Source organism: Abramis brama (assembly GCF_963993115.1).
Source record: "Abramis brama genome assembly, chromosome: 7".
Classification (NCBI taxonomy): Eukaryota; Metazoa; Chordata; class Actinopteri; order Cypriniformes; family Leuciscidae; genus Abramis; species Abramis brama.
This window is the reverse complement of record NC_139969.1, coordinates 13,531,386-13,545,660: the sequence shown is the minus strand read 5'-3', so window position 1 is coordinate 13,545,660 and position 14,275 is coordinate 13,531,386. Positions and strand designations below refer to the sequence as shown.

Sequence of the window (14,275 nt, the reverse complement as noted above, 5' to 3'; positions counted from 1 at the left end):
TATCATCATTATCATTATAAATATACCAAATGGCGCAGTCATAATCAATATTCAGAGCAAAATAAAATCCGTGTGTGTATTTTAGCGTAAACATAATTTACTTAGAAGCAGCTATCACATAAATCAGTGTGTAACGTTACTGTAATATTAAGCGCCGCTTTGTTTGTGGATCCAGACCAACTTCCGGAGAACGATCGTCTTGCCGGAAAAAGAAAGAGAAAAAAAGGAAAGAGAAAAAAAAAAAACACACACACACACACACACACACACACACAGAAGTGCTAACGAAGGAGATCAGTCAAAACATAAACACTGCGGGCACGACCAAAAACTGCGGTGGTTTTTGGATCGCCCGTGCATGAGTATCCAGGGCACATATCTCCCTAATGTGTCGAGCTTTTGTTTGCGCGTGACTCGAAGGCGAAGGAAGGAAATCTGCGCAGAGGATTAACAAGTGCGGAGACTTTGGGCCTACAGTAGAGGTAACACCGCTCGGTAGTTAGCTCTCCATTTTCTCGCTACGACCAATGTTTACATGTTGTCAGCTTGAGCCAGCACTCCTAACAGAGCCATTACTGACGCGTTGAACTCGTGTTTCTCCTGCACGACACATTACACAATATTTACTCGTCGGTACGTCTTTGTAATCTTGATAATTTATCTCTCTTTGTTCAAAACTGAAGAGCTACAATTTAACTGCCAAGAGCCGTGCGAGCTTGCAAAAGTACCTAGCAGCTTTTCTATTTTTGAACAGGGTAATGCCACAAAAGCAATTGCTAAGATTAGTTAGCACACTTGCTAGTCGCAGCCAGTTTACTGCGCACTGTCAAGTTGTTAATGTGGCATTGCCACTAATGCACGAACAGTACCAAGCTGCTATGTAAGTGTCGTTTGCAGTTGGACTCAGTTGTTACTGTACAAGGTAATGATATGGGTATTGCGATTAGAGGCAGAGGTGTTTACCATGCAAGCAGGCTTATTTTGACACCTTTAGCTGATGTCAGGGATCCTGTCAGCTCACTGGCTGGGTCAATCTGAGAGCTCATCACCTTTTAAATGTGTCAAAATGGCAATGATGTCTTTTTATGTTCATCGGTTTGAAGACATGCATTTTGATTAGGACGCTAGTAATCATTGACTATAGGATATACCAACGTTAAATGATCTCTCAAGCGTTTCAATCAATTTGTAAGTGAAATATATTGTCTTAACATAATCCAGTGTAATTGAAGTAAGCTCTTTTGTCTTTTATTTCTTCAGGGTCTCTTCTGTTAGAAGAGACAGTCAGACAGAATGAGCGATACAGACGGCAAATCCAGTGTCCCAAATGGTAAGTAAACAACTTGTTTTAGCTTTAGTCTTAATAAAGGAATAGTTCTCCCAAAACTGAAAATTATGTCCATGCAGAGTTACAAACCCATACTGTTTTCTTTCTGAGTGAAATATAAAAGAAGATCTTAGACAGAATGCCCCATTCTCCGTATGAGGACAGTATGACTTTTTTTAATGACTTTTATGGTGCTTTACTGTCAGCATTCACTTCTGTTTTATGGTCAATAGTAGCACTGACAATATTCATAACATCTCATTTTGTGTTTCATGGAAGAAATACAATAAAATGGGGTCAATACGGCAAGAGAGTGAAAAAAGTTTTGGCGAATGATGGCAAATACAGCTAATTCTTTTTGCCTGGGGCTTAATTTACCAGGTGGTTCTGATGATCCAGAACCTGGAGAAGGAAGAGGGGAAGCAGATACATCTGCAGCGCCAGAGACCCAAACCAGTCCTGAGTCAGGTATGGAAACAAATAGAGTCCAAACTTTGTAATACACATTTCTGTTTTTCAGTTTTGGGGTCAGTAAGTATCTTATGCTCATTTATTTGATCAAAAATACAGTAAAAACAGTAATATTATTACAATTGAAATAACTGTTAATAATATTCCTGTGATGACAAAGCTGAATGTTCAGCAGCCATTACTTCAGTCTTCAGTGTCACATGATCCTTTCAGAAATCAGTCTAATATGCTGATTTGGTGTTCATGATTTGTGCTGCTTAATTATTTTTGTGGAAATTTCACAATGAATATAAAGTTTAAAAGAACAACATTTCTTTGAAATAGAAACATTTAGTAACATTATAAATGTCTTTACTGTCACTTTTGTTTAAATTTAATCCATCCTCACTGAAGAAAAGTATTAATTTCTTTATAAGGAAAGTCTTCCTGACCCCAAGCATCACCTTGACTGTGATATATGTAAGCAATGCTCCACCAATTTTTCAAGTTTTCTCTTAACAGCAAATTTGAGTTCAGTTCCAGAGGGAAGTGAGGGTGGTCAGGACAGGCCCATGGCAGACTCTGAGCAGAAGCAGGAACTGGGAGAAGAGGAGGACACTGACAGCATGGATGGCAGTGGGCTGTACTCTCTCACTGAAGAAGGAGAGAGAGAGAGTGAGGGAGGAGGGAGGGGAAAAGATGAAAGTAAGAGATCCGCCAGGAAGAGGAATCGACCCAGCGGTGGTGCCACACATCACTCTTCCAGTTCAGATGATGATGATGATGATGATGAAGAAGATGAGGAGGAGGATGACGTGGAGGAAGAAGACGAGCAAGCCATGGAAGCGTGGCTGGGAGCAGATCTGCGTGACATGTGTCGTCCTTCATGGTGCGCGGTCCCCTCTCTGCGTGCCAGAGAGATCGGCCGTGATTCGCACCAGTTTGCGAGGAGGGTGTGTGGGGCGCGGGGTCTGTTGCAGAGGCTGGAACTGCAGGGCCGCCTGGAGAGACACACAGGCTGCGTGAACACCCTCCACTTTAACCCCTCCGGCACCCGTTTGGCATCCGGCAGCGATGACCTCCGCGTGGTGATCTGGGACTGGGCTCGCAGAAAGGCGGAGCTGGAGTTTGACAGTGGACATAAGAGCAATGTCTTTCAGGTGAGGAAGATCAGTTTAGCTGACTGCAGATGTCTGAAGCTCTAAAATATTTGCATTCCAATTTAAACAGTGGCACATTGATAGGAAAACTTGGAGAGGCACAAGGCACAAAGAAAACCTTTTCTTGATGTTACTGAAGGCGACATTTAGGGCTTTTGTAACACAAGCAAGGCTTGTTTCTTTGAGTCTTATTTTGACACTTGCTCAGGCTAATGTATGGGTAGTGTTTTATCAATACACTACCGTTCAAAAGTCTTTGTGCTCAATCAAGCTGCATTTATTTTTATATATATATATATATATATATAATTACATAAATAATACAGGAATAAATTGCATATATATATATATATATATATATATATATATATATATATATATATATATATATATGCAATTTATTCCTGTGATCCACAGCTGAATTTAAGAGCCATTACTCCATTATTCAGTGTCACATGATCCTTCAGAAATCATTCTAATATACTGTTATGGTGCTCAAGAAACATTTCTTATTATGATCACAGTTGAAAAACCGGTGTGCATGCTTAATATTTTTGTGGAAACAATGATAAAAAATATATATATATTAAATTTTTTTAAATCATTAAAGAAAATTGATCAGTTTTAATGCAATTAAACAAATCTGACCCCAAACTTTTTAACGGTAGTGTTTTTTAGAAGTGTATAGTACATCTTCACATTATTAAAAACTAGATAAAAGCCACATCAATAGTTTAGCCCCAGTCCTGTAGGCTAACTTGACTGTACATTTTGTTCAACTTATTAACTTATTTGTGATTTCTTAAATTTGTGTTGGGTATGTTGGACAGAAACCTCTTTTTGTGTTGACCCTCTAAATGTGTTTTAAGTTCCTCTGAACATCTTAGTTTCAGATATTCAGAGGAAGATTTTAAAATGTAGAAATTTAAATCAGTGCCTCTTCACTCCTTATTATTTATTATTCTGTCCCCAGGCAAAGTTCCTCCCTCACAGCGGTGACTCCACATTGGCCATGTGTGCCAGAGATGGACAGATCAGAGTGGCTGAGCTTTCTGCCACACAGCGTTGCAAGAACACCAAAAGAGTGGCCCAGCACAAAGGTGCAGCTCATAAGGTATGATCATCCATAAAAGTTTTTGTATATTTGATATGAATAATAGATGACGGACTGAAATTAATGATTAAGGTGTTTCAAGTTGTGGCTGTTATTCTGATGGGTGAATGAATTGTTCTGGACTCGTGTTATTTCAGTGGTTTCCTCAAACCAAACCTGTGTAATCTGTGAGAGTTGGAGCTTTACAATCACACGTTCATTTATCAACAGTTGGGAACATCCGTCAACCAAACAGAATCAAGCATTCGAACATGCTGTGGTGCGAGAACAAAGAACATTTTTCTGTGTATCAGAACTGAGGTCTGTTGGTTTAGGGCAGTGGTCGGCAACACAGGCCAAAACTGGCCCGCCAGCATCTGGCCCACGCCCGCAGCCAGATTATTTTGATTGCGGCTGGTTCTGAAATAGATCTGTCATGACAGCAACGGTTAATCATAATCACTTCGTCTTTAGTGATTTTGCCTTCAAAATAAAAGTACGAGAACGTTTTTGTAGCAATGTTTTATTTTGAGATGAATTGAGAGCTTTTAATTTGAAAAGTTCTGAGTCTGTGGATCGCTTCGTTGCAGATAAGACACACCAGATTTGCATTCACAAAACTAGGTAGGATGAACGCTTAGTTGTCTTTCCGTTCTTATTTGTATGCCCTATTTTCGCTGTCAACCTTCCTCTTTAGACTCTTTGATAGTGCCATTTTCTCTCAACAGCTAGCTTATATGTTAACATCACTATGCACACGACGTAATAGCGTACCTCCAGCATGCAAACAATAAAAAAAAATGCAGTTTAGTACATGAGGATGCCAAAGAATAATTCTGAGTGTAAAAGTAGGCTACGTCAAATAATTATTACAATAAGTTAGGCTCTATTGTGTAACAAGCAAATTAAAATGATACAAATGTATTATTCACAATATGGAAAGAGGAAATAAAACAGTTTGTTAAGAGCATGACTCAAACTTGCCATTAATGGGCTTATTCAAGTCCTCTTTTATTTTTTTAGTTATTTTTATCCTTTCCGCATCTCCTACATATGTGTGTTTTAGCAAGGCGGTCTGTGTTGCAAGTTGGCGAATGAAGATACTTGCCAGTTTACGTGTCACTACTGCTTTATTAATTTATCCGGTGTAAAACCCAGACACCGCCACACTTTTTGTCAATGACTGTCCTACTACAGGATTTAACACAGAGTAACAGCTCACTACCAGTTACAAAAGACAATGTAACAGTCTGTCACAGGCAATTCTAGTTGCATTTTTCATCAAATCATTTCTTAAATTATCCTTTGACTATGTTCTGAAAACTTTTTGGCCCGATGCCAAACTTACTTGCTGACCCCTGGTTTAGGGCAACATATAAACAGGATTTCGCTCAAAGAGTGAGTCACATGTGAATGCTTGTGAAAAATAAGATTTTATTTTCTCAGCTTGCACTGGAGCCAGACTCTCCCTGCTCTTTCCTCTCCGCTGGTGAAGACGCAGTTGTGTTCGGCATTGACCTGCGTTTAGACAGACCTGCCAAGTGAGTGTGAAGTCATGTCACAAATGTCACAGACAGCTGCCCTAAGATTGGCAGAGGAAAAGAAAATCAGCTCTTCACCAGAGGGACAAAAGTGAACAGTATAGAAGTAATGCTATAAAACTAACTAATTTAGTAACATCATGGTATACTCTACAATTCAATTGTTTGGCATCAGTCATTTTTTAATTAATACTTTTAAGCAATGGAAATGGGAATAAAGACATTTATAATGTTACAAAACATGTCAGTTTCAAATACAAATGCTTTTCATTCTATTTATCAAAGAATATTGAAAATATTTATCAGTTTCCACAAAAATATTAAGAAGCACAACAATTTTCAACATTGATAATAATATTATCAATGTTTCTTGAGCACCAAATCAAAGTATTAGAATGATTTCTGAAGGATCATGTGACACTGAATACTGGAGTAATGATGCTGAAAAGGAATAAATTACCTTTTTAAAATATATTAAAAGATCAAATATAAGCCACCTTGATGAGAATTTTTTCAATAACATTAAAAAAAATATTACCAACCCCAAACTTTGAATTATATTGTATACACTTCAGCATTCTAATAGCAAGTAATAGACCCACTTTATTGGAGATAAATTGGTTGTACTTACCTGTAAAATCTGATTATGTGATCTCTCTTCACATTTACTATAAAACATCACATATCTGGGTCAGCAATCCTAGAATTGCTTCCGATTGTCATATTTTTTCAGACATATTTTTTCCCCCCAGCAGCTCAAATTTTAATGTGTTTGATATTCGCTTGCCATATTTCCTGATCCAGTTCCCATTTTCTTTTGTGCTACAAAAATAAAAATGGCAAAAAGGCTAACAATGAAAAAAAAATCTGCTATCCTGAAGAAAAGAACATATTTGGTCACATTAGATAAACCATAATCTTTTTAACAACCAGATTCCTCTTTACTGGCATCATGGAAAAACTATCTCTTTACACTCAAACTTATAACAATGTTATTTAACTCATTTAGGTGGGTTTGGAGTATTACGTCTGCATTGTTTTAGACCATAGGATGGGTGTGATTTCATATGATACACTCTTGTTCTATATGAAGAATTAAATAATAGGTTTTTTTTTTATTCGCTCAGCAAACTGGTGGTGGTGAAGGAGGGCGAAAAGAAGGTTGGGCTGTATACCATTTTCGTGAACCCAGCCAACACGCACCAATTTGCTGTGGGTGGTAGAGACCAGTATGTCAGGTGAGACAAACATCTTCACTGACATGTCGTCACCTCCTTTACACCAAAGTCATGCTTCTGTGTATGTCTGTAGTTTTATGAGTATTATAAGTTTTGAAATCATGTCTTAACATCTAACGTTGTTTTATATCACAAGCTGCTTCTGATGCAATTGTCAAACTTTATACCTGTTACAATTGTTTCTCCAATGGCACATAACTCTTGTACTGCATCACCGTTTCTCTCTCTTCCTTTTTTATATGTGATAGGATCTATGACCAGAGAAAGATAAATGAACACGATAATAATGGTGTGCTAAAGAAGTTTTGTCCCTCTCACTTGGTGGCCAGCGAGTCCAAAACAAATATCACCTGTTTAGTGTACAGCCATGATGGCACAGGTAATAAGTAAACTTATACCCTTAACTTATGACCCTTGTATGGTTTCATGGCTTTGATTAAAAACTTTACATGTTATATGATCTGTTCAACATTCAAAGTGTGTCATGATTGGTCTTTCAGAACTCCTGGCAAGTTACAATGACGAGGACATTTACCTTTTCGACTCCAGCCACAGTGATGGGGCTGATTACCGTAGAAGATACAAGGGTCACCGCAACAATGCTACAGGTACTTGTCTCAAACCTGAATGCTTTCATTTGATTTAATTGCAGTATAAGGCATGTATCACATTTTGCATGCATGTTATAACCAATATAGATTCAGTTTTTGTGAAACCATTTCCCCCTTTTTTTCTCTTTCCATATGCTCATCTGCTATTGGAAAATCCAGTGAAGGGGGTTAACTTTTATGGTCCCTGTAGTGAGTTTGTTGTCAGTGGCAGTGACTGTGGACACATCTACTTGTGGGATAAGAACTCTGCTCGTGTGGTTCAGTTTATGGAGGGAGACCGGGGAGGAGTGGTAAGACCCTGTCACTTGACTAATCTAGACTAGAACCTTTAACTTCTGGTTTAAAAATTGATAGAAGTGTAGGAGTATTCTTTACCGTCCCAAAAATATTTTCTTTCTATGTTCAGGTGAACTGTCTGGAGCCACATCCTCATCTTCCAGGTTTAGCCACCAGTGGTTTGGACCATGATGTGAAGCTGTGGGCGCCCACTGCTGAGAATCCCACAACACTAAAGGGACTTAAAGACGTACGTACTATGCCACAGAAGATATGTTTCCATATAATGCATATGACATGAAGTGTAGTGCTATTAATTGTGTCAGATTTACATTACTGAACAGAAGTTGAAGTTGGGTGAGGGGGTTTCATTTTTTTTTTTAAAGTCTTTTATGCTTACCAAGGCTGCATTTTTTTTTTTATACAGTAAAAACAGTAATATGAAATATTCTTAAAATTGAAATAACCATTTTCTATTTTAATATATTTCAGAATGTAATTTATTCATGTGATGGCAATGCTGAATTTTCATGATTTTTTGAATAGAAAGTTCAAAAGAACAGCATGTGTTTGAAACAGAAATCTTTTGTTACACTATGAGTCTTTAATGTCTTAAAAATTAACTTAAAAATAGTTATTTTAAATTGTAATAATGTTCACAGTATTACTGTTTTACTGTATTTTTTTAATCAAATAAATGCAGCCTTGGTGAGCATAAGAGACTTATAAAACTCTCTTAAACGGTAGTGTAGCTAATAAATATTTTGTTAATGCAACAAAATATAAATGTTTGTCATTTTATTGTGTCTGTTTAGATAATGAAGAAGAACAAGCGAGAGCGTGATGAAGACAGCGTTCGTCATGGTGACCAGTATGACACACAGCTCCTCTGGTTCCTGATGAGACACATGAGAAACCGAAGACCTCAGCGGGTGAGAATTTGCTCTTCTAACATATTTTTCATTACTAATATATAGTCTTATTGGCTTGACTATGCAGTTTCAATATACTTAAGAAGTTAAGATATAGTGCCATATTCTTTGTGCAAAGGAACATGCTGCTGTATGAAATCAAAATCACTCAGATGAAAGTGTTTTTGTTCACTTCTACACTTAACATACAATTTGTGCTTTTTCAAACAAAACTGGAAACCATAAATAGAATATAGGGCTGCTCGATTATGGCAAAAATCATAATCACGATTATTTTGGTCAATATTGAAATCACAATTTTTTTGAACACAATTGTTGGTGGGTAATATAATCAAAGTCTTATTTCATGATACGAGTAATTTAAAATATCAGTGAAATTTCACAATTATCGATACTTCAGCAAAAAATAATACTAGGTTAACTAATGTAAGTAAAAGGTTCTCAAAACAGTTACAGAAGAGAAGTGAACGGTCAGCAATGCAGTAAGAGCAAAGAAACTAATTACAAACAAAAAGGACACATAAATAAAAAGAACAAAAGTACAAATTAAATAAACTGTGCTTTAGGTTTTTCAGGAAGATGTACTTTCAGTGGTATTCAGATAAGTAATAGCCTACAACAGAAATTGAATAAAGTAATCAAATGTAAAATAGCACTGCTGTATACATTAAATATAGATTAATTCTTATTAAAGGGTCACGACACCCCCCTCTTTCAGCTCAAGTCTAGCTCACAATCTTTTTGAAAAATGCAACTTAATTGGGCGTGGTGACTGTGAGAAGAAGGGAGGGGAGAGGGTGTGGTATGGCACGGCAGGGGAGAGGGGGGAAACTGTCATCGACTGTCACTAAAAATCAGTGGTAAAACGTGAGGAAATGCTAGATTTTTTTTATAGCTTGCAAAGTTATAGTCTAATGAAATACACTGACACCTTATAATTGTATTTAAAACATATAAATGCACATGTATATGTATAATTATGTCATTATAAAATATATATTTGTTTATATACACACTATAAATGCATAAATTTGAAAATAAATAAAAAAATCGCTTAAAAAAACCCCCGTTCAGTAGCCTACATATCCTAGATCTACGCGCCCCCTAAACCCACATAATAAAGATGTACAGTGACATAGAAATTTGCACAAATTAAGCATACGTTCCATACAATTGAGGTATTATCGAAATATCTAAATTTTAATAACGAGTGATTTAACAGAAGGCAAGTAAAACGGTCAGGGTTACATTTTAGACACACACACACACACACACACACACACACACACACACACACACACCTCTGAAGCGATAGAAAAGTCCTCGGGACCGCATCACTCGCAAGACGAAACCTGCATTGGTGTACAAGGCCGAAGTCCACCATTCTCCCGTTGAATGGTTGCTACACACACACATAGTTTAGATGTGTCCGTGGTTGATGGCCAACCAGCCGCCCGCAGTCAGAGTCCATCCCGGGCAGCATCGCGGGGAAAGATGCACTGGAACTTTTGCACCACGAAAACAAACGCGCGTCCCATCATTGCCTCTCTCATCTACTACGCGATAGGCGATATCATAGTTTGACATGTCTGTCATTGGAAAGATCCACGTGGTGTCATGAATAATTAATAGAAAGTGTCTTCTCATTGGATAAAAAACTCAGTCTCATTAATAATTATGAGACACCGATGAGTCATCAGAGTACTATAGTGCTCTGCCACGTCACAGCCAGTGACGTGGACACGATGAAGATTTTAAACCAGGAAGACGAAAATAGCGTATAAAGACTAAAATTTAACCATTTTCCCCCTACTATTAAATCCAGCAGATGCTAACTTTGTCTTCAATGGTGTTCAACACACATACCTCTGTTAAAATCTCTGAAATTTTGGTTTAGGGTGTTGTGACCCTTTAAAACTACAAAAGTTATTCATTCAACAGCAGTGAGTGATTTTATCTTTGTCTTTTGTTGTTTGATTAACATTAATGACTGCTGCAGGTTTATTGCACGGATCCAATATTACTGATATACATATGCGTTTTCCTTTCTCAATTGTTTACATTAATTTAAGACATAACCGTTTTTATGAGGATACTCGCCAAAATAGCATTTCAACATAAGTGTGTGTAGGCTATTTGACTGTTTAGGCATGTATCTGAAGCCCATAGTATACTTTGCTTATGTGCGTTCCGCCACCTTCCCGGAGTGCACACACAGAAAGGGAACAGTATCTTTTATGTGCTTTTAATCACACTGTTTAATATCAAGCACTTCCTGTAGTTTAGCAACAGTAGATTGCATTTTACAACACTCAATTATCCAGGTGATTTGGATGTTAATTTTGGCTTAGGGAGGAAAGAAAGTGCACCACTCTGAAGGAAAGGAAAGTGTACTGGACAGAATGCGGCAGAGGCACAATAATCATTTTACCTTGATTATCTTGTTTTCAAAATCGTTGGAAGCCAAATCAGAAATTATTTTCGATTAATCGCACAGCCCTAATAGAATGACCTCATAATGGTTGGTTTGCCTGACAGAAAAGAACTTAGCCTCATGCTCCATGATCTGATTTCTTCATAGCCATTCAAAAACTGTACAGTGAAAGCTTTCTCAATGTTTTTGCCCCCTTTAAGGCTCGGCGAGGGGAGGGAGGAGAGGGCGACACAGACGAATCCTGGAGCTCCCCAGATTCCTCTGATGAAGAAGACGGAGGGCCAGACCATGTGCAGTGCATGTCCTCCTGAGCCACACACACCTACACACACCTACACACACACACACTCTTTGCCATATATTTAAGCACATACATGCTAGTAACACACTGGTACACAAATAGACACTGAAAGGCCAGCAACACACCCACACACAGCTTTATATACACATACACACAGTGTGAGGGAGAGGGAAACGATTGTCAAAATCTGGCTTTATGCTCCACACACAGACACACACACACACTCACACAGAGACATTACTAGGGGAAGAACTGATACTGAAATTCATATTTTTTATACATTTGCAACCACACACACGCAATTAACCACTCTGATTTTATGCAAACATGGACACAGACAAATTTCATTCCCAGTTTTACAGCGTATCACATGGAAGACCACAGCCGATGATGGAGAAATATCGCCTCTACTGTTTTGCTGCCTTAGTTTATCAACAACCAAGAAGCAGCGTTTCGCTGCAGCAGTCGTGAGGCGCAGAAGAGGACATTTCTCATCTGTGCTGTAGAAAACAGGCCCACTTTCAGAAAGCTTTTCTTTCCCAGCGATGTGTTCAGTGCATGATGGGACAGTGCGGACACTCAAAGCCAGTCCTTTTGCAGATTACTGAGATGATGAGTGTTACTTATTCAAAAACAGCACCATCCTTCTCTCGCCTCTTCAGTTTTCTCCAGTGATCTGAACTGCCTCTGTCTCCAAGACTGAGCTGACGTTTGTTATTTTTGGACTGCAATCTTTGTCTTTTTCATCGCATTGATAGACCGGTCTTGTCTTTGTTCTCTTCTCCTGTGTGTGTGTGTGTGTGTGCGTGTGCGCGTGTTTTCTGAAGCCAGGCGTGGCAAATTTTCTTGAGGTCAATAATGCTCTCTTAGATCTGACTGAAGACACAGAAGATGAGCCAGAGCTACTTAATCTGGTTTTAGAGCTGGCTGTTTTCCTCCGTTCCTCTCTCCCATGCTACTGAGTGCACTTTAATCAGGGATCTGCTTTGAGTTTTGAATCTCTAAGACGAGTGTGCGCTTAGGGGGCATGCAATACTTGGATTAAATGTTTATTTAGCTAATTTAGTTGTTTTTGCCCTGCAATTCCCCAAATTGATTGTGGACTTTTAAATTGAATACAGAGATTTGACACCAGCTCTTTGGTTTTCGGTTTTGCACTTGGGTGGAGCTGACTTGGAGTTCTTTAAGAAATTTCAAAAGGCTACAAATTTAACTCTCCATGGACTGCTTTCGTCTTCTCAGCCCTGTCCCGTAGAAATTGAGAGCAGAGACGACGATGTGCTCAGATCCAGTGATTTGTTGAATCCTTGTTTCTTCCTCTGTCTTTTGTTTGAATATACATCCTTGAGATCTTTGCCTAACTAGGTGGAAAGGATCAAATGTAGCAGGATGTTCCATGTTTGCCTGAAGAACCCACTAAGCCCTTGCAACCCATTTTTCATAAAAATGGTGGCTGTTCTTTGTCAGTATTTGGATTCAGCTGGTTAAGAGCAAACATGGATGGACTGTGACCCTGTTGCAACTTGCATGTTGAAAAGAATTATGGGTCAAGGGCAGGGGATGTAAAGCACTTGTGGGGGTACGCAGGGAGGGGTAAGAAGCTTGAATTACTTTGCCCCCTTTTTCCTTCTTCTTTTGTAAGGGGAATAAAGTCTCAACTTTTCTCTTTTTGTATGAGAAGAATAACTTAAATGACTAGATGTATATACAAATATATAAAGATATTATATATATATATATAAATAAATATTAAATACATGTAAAAATCACCATCAACCATTACTCTTTCAAAGGGTGTCTAAATTTAATTGGTATTGATGCAGAGATTTATATTGTATAAGACAAAATACTTTTAAATGAAACAGTTGTTGTTTTTTGGATTACAACCCTAATTGTCACTGAAGTTAAAAGCATTTTCTCATTCTCACTTGTCTGCTCAAAATGTCTGTCCTGTCACTGGCATGTATTTTTCTCTTCTTTTTTTCTTCTTTTTTAGGGTTTTCATCGGAGTTATCCCACCGCTGCCTAATGTTGTGTTCTTTCAGTTCGGTTCAGACAACATGTATGATTTGTGCAGTAAAAAAAAAAGAGAGAAAAATCTGTTCTTTTGTTTCTGACCAAGTGCCTTATTATTTCAAGTGCCTTCATTTACTGTAAATACTGGAGGAATTTATTTTCCGTGCAACTAATTTCAGGCCGTCATGCTATGTAATCATAGTTTATATAATTATTGCTATTTAATTAGTTGTACGTGTGGTAGCATAGAAACTTGTTTTCTCTTTCACTATTTGTGCATCCTGTGCTTAGGAAACAATTGACAAATAATTGATTTCTATTAAATAATTGATTTCCACAAATATAACAAAATTGTGTAATAGGGGACGTGCCATGTACAGGCATAACGTTTGATTAATTGGCATAAAATCTCAAATGTTTACAAACCGTAGATATTATGGTAACACTTTACAAGAAGTTCTCTTTTTTTAATCTAATGCATTAGCATGACATCAACTTTTATCAGCATTTATTAATGTTAGTTAATAAAATACAGTTGTTTACGTTAGATCACAGTTCCTAATGTTAAGCGAGAACTTTTGATTAAAAAAAGTAAATTAACATTAACTAACTAAAATGAATATATGTTGTAAGTATTGTTCATTGTTTTGTTCTTGTTAACTAATGTAGCTAACTTCCTTGCTGTAAAGTGTTACCGATATTATTACACTAGTGCTGTTGTCTCTCTGCTATAGTAGTCATATTTAGGTTCTGATTTTAATGTTCCTTTTCAGTTGCTGTTTGAGCAATCAGCATTAAGGCATTAGAAAATTGTGAAACTTGAGCAAATAAATTTCAGGAAAATATAATTTGGACTGACACTCTTTATGAAAACGTAAAAATGAAATGAAACTATA

At 37.5% G+C, this 14,275-nt stretch overlaps 1 protein-coding gene across 2 annotated transcripts; it reads left to right on the top strand.

The window, feature by feature from the left end:
• The first annotated feature begins 231 nt into the window (after positions 1-231).
• dcaf8 (DDB1 and CUL4 associated factor 8) lies at positions 232-12,496 on the top strand. 2 transcript variants are annotated; one of them, XM_084118855.1, is made up of 13 exons: positions 232-482; positions 1,261-1,330; positions 1,709-1,795; positions 2,300-2,937; positions 3,911-4,051; positions 5,477-5,571; positions 6,699-6,809; positions 7,058-7,188; positions 7,310-7,417; positions 7,580-7,710; positions 7,827-7,946; positions 8,512-8,628; positions 11,263-12,496. In XM_084118855.1, exons 2-13 carry the CDS (start codon positions 1,294-1,296, stop codon positions 11,371-11,373), a joined length of 1,827 nt encoding a protein of 608 aa, XP_083974981.1. In that variant the 5' UTR covers positions 232-482; positions 1,261-1,293; the 3' UTR covers positions 11,374-12,496. The 2 variants fall into 2 exon arrangements, with proteins under 2 accessions (XP_083974981.1, XP_083974982.1); XM_084118856.1 differs by having other exon boundaries at positions 445-495; positions 11,263-11,513.
• Positions 12,497-14,275: the final 1,779 nt, after the last annotated feature.